Below are 12,537 nucleotides of genomic sequence, written 5' to 3'. Positions count from 1 at the left end.
AAAATTTTAATTGTTTAATTTTTTTTAAAAAAAGAGTTAACATTTTTTATTCTTATAAAAATTTCTTTAAAGACATCACATCATACCAGATTTTCACCTTGTCCACATGAAACTATGTACATGTAGATACATTTAGGCTGTGCTAACGCCCAGAACATACTGAAGAATAATCCAGTTTGAGACTGCTTTAACTGCCCTGTCTCAGTGCTAGGGAATCCTGGGAATTGTAGTTTGTTGTAGCACCAGAGCTCTCTGACAGAGAAGGCTAAATGTCTCACAAAACTACAGATCCCAGGATTCCCTAACATTGAGCCAGGGCAGTTAAAACATCTCAAACTGCAGTGTGTTTTGGACCTAAGTCTTTGGAATCCTGAACCCAATAATTTGAAGGTCAAAATGAAAAATAGGCAAAGGATTTTTTAAAGTTACATATAGCAAAATGTATAGTGTCTTCTGCTAGAGATGAACATAATTCTACTTCAGTTATTCATCTGTCCCAACATATCTTTTCTTCCTTCTTTACTCAATGGAGCTGACCATATAGAAAATTACAAATGCTACCAAGTAACACCTACATCTGCAAAGATAACCCTGCAATGCTGCAGTGAGATTCTTTTTTAATCATCTGTTATTTATACAAGGATGATTCATTAACAGTTATTTTTGCAAAGGGGAAATGCAGATTATGAATACAATTTAAAATGATCTTATTTTAAGGATCAAAAAGGTCAGCCTTTTAGGATTTTCCCCATTACATTTGGGAGTCCAACATGATGCATTTTAAAAGAAAATCTTGACTCTAAAAAAATAAAAAACCTGCTGTTTTTCTTCATCATAATTTTTTTCTCTCATCCTTCTCCTTAAACTTCTTTTCATTTTTGGTTCTCCAAGAAAGAGAATTCTACTAAGCCATGATTATAAAACAATCTGAAGTCAAAAGGTTTTAAAAGTTTTGAAGAAATACATGACATTTGCTTTTCATTCTGGTGCTTCATTAGCTACCCTAAAGATACAAGATGCTGTCTGATCTTGGAAGCAGGGCCAGCCCTAGTTAGTACTTGAATAGGACCCTCAATAAATATCAGGTGCTGTAAGCTATATTTCATAGGAAGGAACTGGCAAAACCACTTGTATGTATTCCTTGCCTAAGAAAACCCTAATTCATGGGGTTACCACAACTTGACAGATGGCTTAAGGGCACCCCCCACCCCCCAGGGTCTCTGTGTACAGTGTGCTATTTTGTTAGCATTGAAAGACGCTTTCCCTTCCCAACCCCATCCCCAAGGAGCAGTAAGGCTTCACTTTCAAAACTGATTTAATAAGATCAGATTGCTTGGAAACAAAAAGAGTATAGCAAACCAAAGCCATTCCTCTCAGAAGAGTGTGAAATAGTATTATATTTGTGTTTGCCGTTTCCTTTCACCTTCTTTCTTTTGCAGCAGTAGAAGCTTTGTCCTCTGAGAGGATTATTAGTCCTTACCATTGAAGAAGAGGGGAAAATATGAATCAATATCATTGCTGTTGTTGTGTGCCTTTAAGTCATTCCTATATAAATAGTAGCCCTAAGGCAAAACTGTCATGGAATTTTCTTGGCCAGATTTATTCAGAATAGTTTCATTTGTTCAGTGAAGAACTTTCTGGACCAGTTCACTCACCAGGCTGGAGTATGAATCCATCTAGTTAGGCAAGAATATAACATTTACATAAATGTAAACTTCCTGCTCAGGGTGATCTGTATTTGAGCACCAGAGCTTCCTGAATTTTGGCATGTTCCTGTGTCTTGTTTTTTCCTTTAGTCTTGTGCTTGGTTCGCTGTAGACCTCTCATGTGCGCCAAGGCAATTTCTGTGCAAATACAAGGTACAAAGGTGTGACCAGATGTGAACCTTCAACAAAGGTGACCTTCAACATCTGGCCCAAGATTATGATTACCTGTTTTATGAGTACTAACAGAAATTACAATTTGTGCTTGTTCAGTTCCCCCATTTTCCAGCCATAGTGGGAACGACCTGGCTGAAATTTCCATATTTTATGGAGTCAAAGTGTGCTTCACTATCAGCTTCTTAATTACCAGATGTAGTTCCTGTTGCAAGAGCCAATGTGGTATAGTGGTTTGAGTATTGCACTAGGACTCTGGAGATAAGGGTTTTGATTCACTGCTTGGCCATGGAAACTCATGGGTGAGTCATACACTCTTTGCTCACTCCCCCCCGACCCCCATATGTATATTTTAGGGTCACCATAAATCAGAAACAACTTGAAGGCACACAACAACAGAATTCCTGTTGTATTTCATTCTTGAACTAAAAGTGGCCCTCTCTTACATCCAGACTGCTTTTGGTGAGAGGACTTGTATTTAGCGCTGAGAGTATGGGAAAAGTTAGTTTTACTTCTGTTGTTCACACATTATTCCAGGGAGAAAAATGTGGAGCCTGTAATGCTTGCTTCTCAGAAGTGAACAGTAGAAGCCTTGTGATATTCAGAATCTAGAATTGTAACTTCCCCACCATCTCTAATTTTATGTACACCAAGGGAATGGTGGTATGACTACTATACTAGCTTTTAACAGTCTTCTTTTTAATACTGCATGCTGTTTACAGCCACCAGAACAGTGCTACTCATTGATATAAAAAAAATGACTCTTATCAACATTTTGAAGCACAGATGCTTTATCCTATTATTTACCAACCAGGCTCACACATAAATGTGAAACAATATGGCTTGCAAACAAGCAGTACAGAATAAACTCTAAGCATCACATTTGAAGAAATAATGAAAAGTTTTTTTAAATGCCTCAACAAATAAAGATGAAAATAGAGTAATGTCTACATAAAGAGTAGTGGCCTGGTGTAAAATGAAATCTACATTTGTTTCTCTAGTTGTCTCCTTGCAATCTGCTTTCTGCTCTCATCTGTCTCAGCTTTCTTCATGTCATTTTCTTTTCCAACCAACACACGTGCCCAAGTCTAATACACATTTTGCTAAAGCACTACTTGTTGGTATGGAGACATGTAGATATGATGTGCTCTTTCAAAAGGTGGTTTTTTATGTCTAAGCTGCAATCCCACATACATTTATTGCAGATTATGTCTACTTATTTTAATTAATCCCAAATGCTCCCTATATGATTTCTGGACCCCATGGTTCCTTATCATTATTCTTGCAACCCCCTCCAAAAGTGAGTGAGGCTGTAGGAAGGAAACTCAGGCGTGTTACAGCAGCCAAACTGCGCGGTTCCTGGGCGCAGCCAGAAAGAAGCGCCGGAATGGCACTTCTTTCTGGGCCCTGGAAGTGGCGCCACGAGGTGCTAGTCGCGCACTCGCAGCATCACTTCCACTGCGTGACATCCGGATGCTACACGTCCACGACGTCAAAATGGCGGCCCCTGTGTGGACGGGTGCCACCATTTTGTATGGACTCGGTCTGTACTAGGGTTGAGGGGCATCAGGAAGTGACGCCCCTTCTCAACCCTACCATGCCCCTTCCTAACCCTAGCACGCCCCTTTGGCGCGTCTGTAACGTGCCACTATTTCATAGAATTGTAAGAGTTGGAAGGAGTCTCATGGGCCATTGAGTCCAGCTTTTATTCAGTGAAGGGGACCTTCAGCTAAAGCATCCCTATCAGGTAACTCTCCAGACTCTCTTTGAAGATGTCCAGAAAAGGAGATTCCACCACCACTCTAGTCAATTGATTCCACTGCTGAACCACTCTTACTATCAAGAAGTTCCTTCTAATGTTCAATCAGAAGCAACTCAGCTGTAACATATAACCATTAGACCCAGTTCTACCCTCTGGGGTAGAACAGAACAAGCTTCCCTTCCTCTCAAGTCTATGAATACTATTTAACTCTTTTTAAAGCTATTTTTTTAAAAATGAAGGTGTTTCCAAATATAAGGCTTCTGTTAAAAAACAGGTTACTTTTTCTTGTAGAGGATCACTATTTTCCAGAACACTGAAATGCTGACCTTAATGGCTCATGTTTTATTGTCATCACTAAATGGTAATGCCTCATGTGTTGTTGTCATCACTAAATTCACAAAGCAAAAGATAGAAAGAAAGGTAACTTTGATCATATTTATTAAAAATATTTACATCCTGATTTCAGTTATATCATTTCCAAGGTGGTTTGGAATTAACTAAAATGTGGCCATGTTCTAGAAGAGTTTCTTCCTGACATTTCACCAGCATCTGTGGCTGGCATCTTCTCTGAAGATGCCAGCCACAGATGCTGGCGAAACATCAGGAAGAAACTCTTCTCGAACATGGCCACATAGCCCGAAAATCCCACAAAAAACTTTGGCTTCACATAACTAAAATGTGTTTTTAAACAATTTAAAAATCACAGGCAATGTTGAATCAGGAGTTTTACAAATTACACGATACAATAAAAAAAAAGTTTGGGGGGCTCCCCTTTCTCCCTCGGATTGTCGCCACGGCAACTGCACGTCACGGCAACGATGCACTTGGAAAAAGGAACCATGAAACACAGCTCCTTTATCCACCGCTACAGAGGTGCCATAAGCAACCTGGCATGCTGCTGTTCCTTCCCTCGTGCACTGCTTCATTTACACACAGTGCACAAGGCATGTCATCATGGCACGCCCCGTGTAAACAGCAGCGTGCCAAGATGGTGCCCTCAGCATGTGGTAGAGCTCGGGAACGTGCAGACACTCTGCTCTATTGAGCCCTACTTTTGGCCCCAGGCTGGCACAAAGCACCAGTCTGTACCAAGCCATAGTTAAAAAGACTATAAATGAATAAAAGTTTTACCTGGTGTCTAAAGGTCACATTTGATGCTATTTTATTCTCCTTGGGGAAAATATTTCCAAAATGGTGACTGGTAGTATGGGGTACTTGAGAAGGAGAATGGTGGTGGGGATAAAAGGGCAATTGGGAGAGGAGCCTTAGGTTAATATTAGTCAGAATCATGTGAGAGAATCAGTTCTTCATCCAGCATAACCAATTGTTAAAAATGCTGGGACTTGCAGTCCAATAACATCTGGAGGGCACATTATATCCATCTCACAGACTTCCACAGCTGTTACTTGCCCCCTAAGTTACTGGTCACTGCGAAAATACATTTGAAGAAAAAGAGCAGCCAGGAAGGATGCAAAGGATTATTCTGAACTGGAAGCACTTTCAGCTCTTAGTCTGTCTGATTTCTATTTGAGGAATGGATAGCCTTCATCTTGTTTCCTCCTCTGGCAGAAAAATGTGTTAGGCTGGCCTAAGGATCCCAAAGTTGTTTTTTTCTTCAAATAAGTAATAAATGGCTAGGTTTTCGATATGCCTTTTAAAATGTGGGAATCTAGTAAAATCTAATTTGGCCCTTTGAAAATTTGAGAGTCATAATTAGGTTAGAATTTCTTAGCTTTTTAATCCCTTTTTGCTTTGGAAAATGCTGAAGGAAATGAAGCACTGCCAAAGATAATTTTCTGATTTACAGAATGTGCAGAAGTGTTAAGGCTCAATAGAAATATCTTGGCACGTGGTGGTGTTAATACTGTTCCCCCCCTGAAGGCGTAGCTACCAGACCTCTTGAAATCTCTGACAGATGAAAAAAGAGATGCAGATGAATGGGTTACATAGAATTCAAAACTATAGCTCTGTTAATCCGTAGAATCAGTATGTAGAGAGATCTTGTAGCACCTTTGAAACTAACTAAATGCTGCCAATGTCTTTCTTTCAGTTGGTCTTAAAGGTGCTACAAGATTCTCTATATCCTAAGTTACATAGAGTACCTTACACTTTCTAAGAAGTTCAGTTTCTTTCTTTCCTACAGTTCGAGACAAAAATTAAAATGTGATGAGACACATATGTCCCAGGGAATTATATCACTTTTGTCTTTAAAAGCTAGGTAACCTTCTTATATCCACTAAACTACAACCACAGAACACATATATTATGTTCATCTCACTAGGGATGTGTGTGGGGTGTGTGGGCTGCACCAGGTGAATGCTCACTCCTCTCTGCTGTGCGCCATGGCATGTGGCAGGGGGGAGAGGGCCCACTGCCCCCATCCCTGCCCAGCAAGACTTTCTTTTAAAGCTTGGCTGGGAAGGAGAGGGCCCAGGGGCCCTCATCCCTACCCCACACAGCTTTACTTTAGAGTAAAGCCATGTAGAGCAGGGATAGGGGCACCAGGTCCTCTTCTCCCTGCTGCATGTGGCTTTACTCTAAAGTAAAGTCACACAGGGCAGGGAGGGAGGGGCCTCTTTTGACTCTGTCCCCAACACCTGCCCCCTGCACCGAGTGACACCCTGGTGTAGGACACCACTGTCTCCATGTAACAATCCATATCTAATTTTAATTTTTCCTCCAGCAGCTCTATACAAAATGGTTTCTTCTTTCCTCCTATAATTCCCTGCTTATCTTGTATAGACAAACTTTCCATCTCTACTTGAGCCAGTATTCATCAGAACATGCTTCCAAAGACACCTACTTTCTGATTTCTTTCCAGCCTTAATTTTCCTCATCCCAGTGGTCCAGTTCACAAAACAAATATCCTTTTATTGGAGTTTAAATTTTTTCAGGTGGAAGTGGTTACTATGGCTTCTAGAAGATACTGGCTATACTGGAAGGGTCATTCTGAAAATTTAATTAAAACAACAACAACAATTCTCCAAGCTCTAAAGGCAAAACCCACATTTTAAAAAAAAGAGATCATGTATTTTTATGTCAGTAAAGGACTGTGGGAGAGCCAATATGGTGTGGTGGTTTTAGCATTGGACTGACTCTGGAGACCAGGGTTCAGTTTTCCACTTAGCCATGGAAATCCACTGGGCAAGTCACATTTTCTCAGCCTCAGAAGGAGACAAAGGCAAACCTCTTCTGACCAAATCTTACAAAGAAAACCCCATGATAGGTTCACCTTAGGGTCATCATAGGTCAGAAACAACTTGAAGGTATGCAAACACGCAAAGGGCTGTGAAGAGCTTTGGGAACAAAAGTTAAGATGAAATCTAGGAATGGGGTAAAATTTGTATTTCCTTTTGTTGAATTTTGTGAGTGTCATATATTGATGTTCAGTGGGCCCTTCACATCTGCTGGACTTTGGTTCCATGATCCCCCTCCTCTTGGATGTCAAAATCCGTGGACACTCATGTCCCATAATATACAACAGTATGTTATCTCTTATATGAAATGACAAAATCAAGGATGGTTGAATCTGTGGATACAGAATCTGTGGATACGGAGGGCTAACTGTATTTCCCTTTTGCAACCTTCTCCTTTCCTCTCCCACATCCCTGCAAACTTTAGTTGCAGCAGTTCTAACTTGCTTTTCCCCCCCTTTCAGCTAAAAATATCCTCCCACTCCAGTCTCTGTCCTTTTATTTCTTATGTGTTTGTTTTCCATAACACAAATTTTTGGGAGCTAGGAGAAGCAGGGAGGACTTGCCAGTAGTAAAAGTATATCATTTGTATTTGTCATGTAAGCCTCAGGGAGGCAATTTCAGAATGGCAGGAAACCATAACCAGTATTTGCATATAAAAGAATGCATTTCTGTAAAACAAAAATGCATTGTTTGTCTGACTTATGTGCTCTAAATTATGTAAAAGATATAGAGGTTTCTTTGTAGCTGTAGTAAATAGCTCCTTTGTAATGCTGATTTTCTGGGTTTTTGATTAAATGAATATTTTGGTTGGCTCAATATTGCTGTTTTATGGATTTTGGATGTTACTGTACTTTGCTGTATGGCTAACATGGCTAGTGTCTGGATATGTTTTCTGAGCATGCATTGTGAGTCAAACTTTCACACATCCATGTATATATATATCCACAGAGAGAGTGTGTGTGTGAGAGAGAGAGATGCTTCTTTAAAAAGTAGATGAGTGAAAGTCATGGATTCTTCAGAAAAAGTTCTGGAAAATGTGTTTGTAGAAAGTTATGAGTGTATTTTTGTACCTTTTACAATCCAAATGATCCCCATGCATATTTCTGCCCTCTCATTTCCTGTGGCTGGGGTTTGTATAGTATTCAGCTAAGAGAGGGAGTTTGGGCTGATCTTTGCAGCAACTCAAAGCTTAAAAATAAATTCCAAACCTAAAAATACCTTCTTTGGCTTAGATGGCTTTTTTTCCATTAAAAATTAAGGGCGACATAAACACTGTAATATTCAATGAGTCCTAAACTGTTTGTGTTATTTATTCATACTTGCTAATTCTTTACACCTTTTTTTTAAAAAATCAGAAGCACAGGAAGATAAAATCTAGCTTTAAGTGGCTCTTCCCACCCCCTCTCCTCCCATTCTTGAAGGAATTGTTCTTAGCAACTAAGAGAGGCAGACTTTAACTACAGATACCTTGCCAACAAGAGGCAGATAGCACTGCAGTGAAACAACTATTATTAGTAAACAGTCCATTTATTCAAGTTTAGGCCAGTATCTTTTATAAGGCAACAGTTGATTTTGTATATGGTAGTAGTAAAAAGTTCAGGTTTTTAAAATATAATGCTGCATCAGTTTCGTGAGAAGTAAAATATTATATATGTAAAGGGACTCCTTCTTTCCAGATTCATTTTCATTGGCATTATCTCTTATAAAAGCTGGAATCCTGTACAAACATAGGAGTGAAACACGCCACCCATTTGCGCCGGCTTCCAGGTGGTTTCAGAGCACGGTGTTTTGATGCCACACAATGAAGCCACCTGGAAGCCAGAATCCTGCCACCCACCCTTGGGTGGTGTAGCGTTAGCTGCAGGTGCACTCTAAAGCCACAGCGGCATGGGAAAAGGTGGCTTTTTGCCAGCTGAAAAAGGAGTTGCTTCTTTTTGGGCTGGCAAAAAGCTGGATTGGGGCCATGGTGTGCAGTTGCTGTGGTCCCAACCCGGCTTTCACAGGGGTAGCCTATTTCACCCATAACTTGGAAGAAAATTGTTTTGAAGTTAGTATTGCTTGAGTAAAAATTTCACAATTGGTTTTTAGAAACCTTTTCCTATATATCCAGAGACATGCATTGGAAGACATCCACTCCCCCAAATAACACTTTTGAAAAGCATTATTAAAAATTAGCGGTATAGTAAGTTTTTGTTGGGAAGAAAAACTATTTTAGTGGAAGAAAGTTTTTCCGTAAACTAAAGAGAAACAATTGTGCCTTAAGAAACTTGGGCTGCCAATTTTATCTGAATGCTCTGAAAACATGTGAAACTTGGAATTGATTAATTGTATACTAGCAGTGAAGCTGAAAAAGCATTGCTGGAAACCAGCCTATAAGTATCAGGAAGATTTTTTTAGTCTGATTTTCACCAGTTCCACAGTTCCCAGATTTTTCAATATTTTCCCTCTAGCTTTTGAAATGCTGACATGAGCTAAGATGAATGACTGCTCTCCTCTCTCTCCAAATATTAATTTTGACCCTATTCAACCTGCACTGCTTCCTCTTGCTTCAGTCATCCCTCTTCCCTTACTCATAAATGTCTCCATTACAAAACCAGGAGAATCTTTCAAAGACTGCGCCGATGGTGTTCACATGACTAATACTATGAAAGATAGCAAGATTTTTTGAGCAGCTCCAGTCTACGCACAGTTGGCTCCCAGCTGACAGACAGAATGTGGGGTGGGCTTTGTCACCAGAATGCTGGGAACTCGATGCCCAGCTATATTTCTAGTTATACGGTGCCCAGAAACCTGCTGCTTATGTCAGGGTGCAGTCAGTTAAAATACATAGAAATTGGATAGCTTTTATTCCTTTTTCATTTCATCAAAGGTTATGTAATGAGAGGATTGCTGCTAAAGTGAAAGGGAAAATGAAGTCTTTGTTAAATGCCTTAACAAAGAAAGAAGGTAAGCACTGAATGCAAAGCACTTGATGCTTGGGAACTGCTATTTTCTTCTGCTTGCTTAATATGATCCACTTACTTACTATGTAATTATACTAAGTTCCTTCTGGATCTTTTCCGGAATTCCTTTATGTTAGGTTTTCCTTTCAGACAACTCATTATAGGAGCTTGCATGTGACTTATCTTAGTGTGTCTCAGAGAAACCTTATGTTCAGTTTAGAGATAAAGCTCTGTTAATGCCTAGTATATGTATTTGGGTGGTTTTTTTAGGTTTGTATTATTATGGAATTTTAGGTATATACAGTTCACATGATCAAGGAAAAACATTAAATGGATGTTGATAGTCGTATTTAATTCATAAGAAGTTATAATTACTTAGAAGCATGCTTTAGTTCTGCTTGTATATCTTCATCTATATAGTTTGGCTACTATAATTAATTTTGGAAAATAAATGAAAATGAAAAATGAAAAACAATTCAGTTACACTTAACCATGCACATTCTTGTCACCTGTCTTTTAAAAATAGGACATGTGTTTATACTGTACATAAAATAAGTAGTAACTGTGAAACGCATATTGGAAATATCTACCCACTTGAAGGGTGCAAATTGAAATGGGAAAGAGAAAATATAACAGTTGTGTAGCAATAGAGGTTTATCACTAATTTTCTGCATAGCATGACATTTGTACATTGTTTCAAAAAAGATTTTTGTCTTTTATCTTTAAAAGAATGCTTTGTTAACATCAGGTGAAAATTAGTACAAGAACTGTGAAAAGCTCTTTACACTTGTCATTTGGTGTAGAAAGGGGATCTGAATTCTGAAATATATAGAAATCACTTTTGTGTGACTCTTTTTTTTCACTGAAATTTGGGGGTCCTGATATGGAGAGCAAATATGTAGCCAAGTCCATTAACACATTAAATTGGAATACTTAGATTAAAGCTATTTTGAGTTCTTGTTTGTTTGCTCTGGACTTAATATGAAAGCCTTTCATAGGGATGGATCCAGATTGCCTGTCCATAAATGAAAGAATAAAGGAAAGCAATGGGATCCAGCAGAGGCTTTCTGTTGAATCATCCCTCTTCTGATTTCTGTCCATCTCCTTGAAACCCCAAGATCTCTCTAGAACAGGATGGAAGGTGATGCTGGAGTGTGTGGGAAAGGGGGAGTATGAGAAAACTGTCACCTTAGTGCTTTTCTTCATGACTTGTTAAACTGCTGAGGTCAAGTCTGAATTCAGTCCCCTGAGTTCAGTGGGACAGAAGCACATTACATTTAATGTAATGTGGGTTCTGGGTTCAGTAAACTGGGTTCAGTAATCTGAGGTTCAGTCCAAAGAATATGTTGTAATTTCATATAAGATTGTTTATTTTGAAAGTGGGGATACTACCACCCAGATTAAATAGCAACATATATTTTCTGAGGGCCTTCCCCAGATGCTAAGTTTGAAAAGCTGAACTTAATGTACCTCATATATTTTACAAAATATAACCTGTTGAAAGGCTAATGCTAAGGTGGCTAAATGGCTGCTCAGTAGGCAATCAATACAATATATAATGATGGTTGGTTTTTAAAAAAAACGTTGCATGGACATGTACTGTAGAACCAAGTGTTTATTTTTCTTAGGAAACTTGGTTTTGGCTTTAACATTTGGAATTTTGTGCCATATAGCTTTGGCATATTAATTTAAATATTTAAACACACAGCCATACTTTCTCTCAGTATGCATACATACATACACATTTATGAACATAATTTTCTTTTGCTTTAAAAAAACAACCCATGAATGTACTTAATTTGCTAAATTGCTGAAACAGAAATTTAGATCATAACAGATGGAGTGGAAGTGAAGAATCATACTGATTGCAATCCATTCCTTTCATCATTGTTAAAACATATTTGTGTTTTACAGAATACCTTGAAACAGTAGTTTCCTTATTTAAACAAGTTTATTTAAATCTTAATATTAATTGTTAAGGAATGAGAAGAAAAACAGGTTCTAGGTTTAATTTTGGTACTTTAATTCCACTAAGAGATACATTCCTGTCTCTTGAGTTAATGAGAATTTTGACATTGATTACCGTGGGATGTATATGTCATCTGCTCATCCCTATCAAGCAACAAAAGTGAATATGCATATAAAAGTTTCAGCAAGCCAAAGGCTTTTAATCTTTACATGCATTCCAGATGTGTTGCAGAAGTTAATTATCACAGTAAACAGCAAGTTTATGTATGCACCACAACAGTTTTCAGTGCCTTAATTTTATGCCTTATGCATTAGATTTTGGCTTTTTAGTGAAGTTGGACTCAGCAGTGGTCAGCTTCCTTACAGCCCAAAGGTATATCGCAAAGTTCATCCATCATAGAGTTCATTTGGAAAACTTGCAGTGCTGGTGTGTTATTTCAGAGGGGAGTGCAAAGGATTACATGAGAACTCAGGAGCCTTCTCAGGAAAGCTTGAGACTTGTTAGCTTGTTATCAATAATTTTGGCCCAAGCTAGATGGGCCAAAAGGAGCCGCCTCTGGCCGCTTTGGGGGGGGTGTGGTGTGAAGATGATGCATGCCCCCAATGTGACTGGAAGTTGCATTGAGGCTGCCCAGGGCCACTGATAAAAGACCAGCAAAAATCTGCTCATTGCTGGTGGCCAGTTTGGGACTGGGGAGGCACCCCACTTTCCGAGTGGGCCCTCTCGTCCGCACGGTCCCTGGCGGATTGCAGGCCGATCTCAGCTGCAGCAGCCGGAGGCCGCTTCAAGC

The 12,537-nt window shown here is 39.2% G+C and overlaps 1 protein-coding gene across 6 annotated transcripts in view; it reads left to right on the top strand.

The window, feature by feature from the left end:
- Positions 1 to 12,537, top strand: part of SHANK2 (SH3 and multiple ankyrin repeat domains 2) — a 480,993-nt gene that overhangs the window by 169,415 nt on the left and 299,041 nt on the right. For 2 of the 6 annotated variants that reach the window (XM_089521404.1, XM_089521403.1), the window contains exon 1: positions 9,606 to 9,782. The exons of the other annotated variants lie outside the window; for them this stretch is intronic. In XM_089521404.1, the coding sequence (XP_089377530.1) occupies positions 9,746 to 9,782 (37 nt within the window). In that variant the 5' untranslated portion in view covers positions 9,606 to 9,745. Of the gene's footprint in view, positions 1 to 9,605; positions 9,783 to 12,537 lie in introns of those variants that run through there. 6 annotated transcript variants of the gene reach the window in all.

Source organism: Sceloporus occidentalis, unplaced genomic scaffold, assembly GCF_023333645.1.
Source record: "Sceloporus occidentalis isolate IW3139 unplaced genomic scaffold, rSceOcc1.0.p SCAF_4, whole genome shotgun sequence".
Classification (NCBI taxonomy): domain Eukaryota; kingdom Metazoa; phylum Chordata; class Lepidosauria; order Squamata; family Phrynosomatidae; genus Sceloporus; species Sceloporus occidentalis.
The sequence above is the reverse complement of the archived record's forward strand: the minus strand, read 5'-3'. Positions and strand labels throughout refer to the sequence as shown.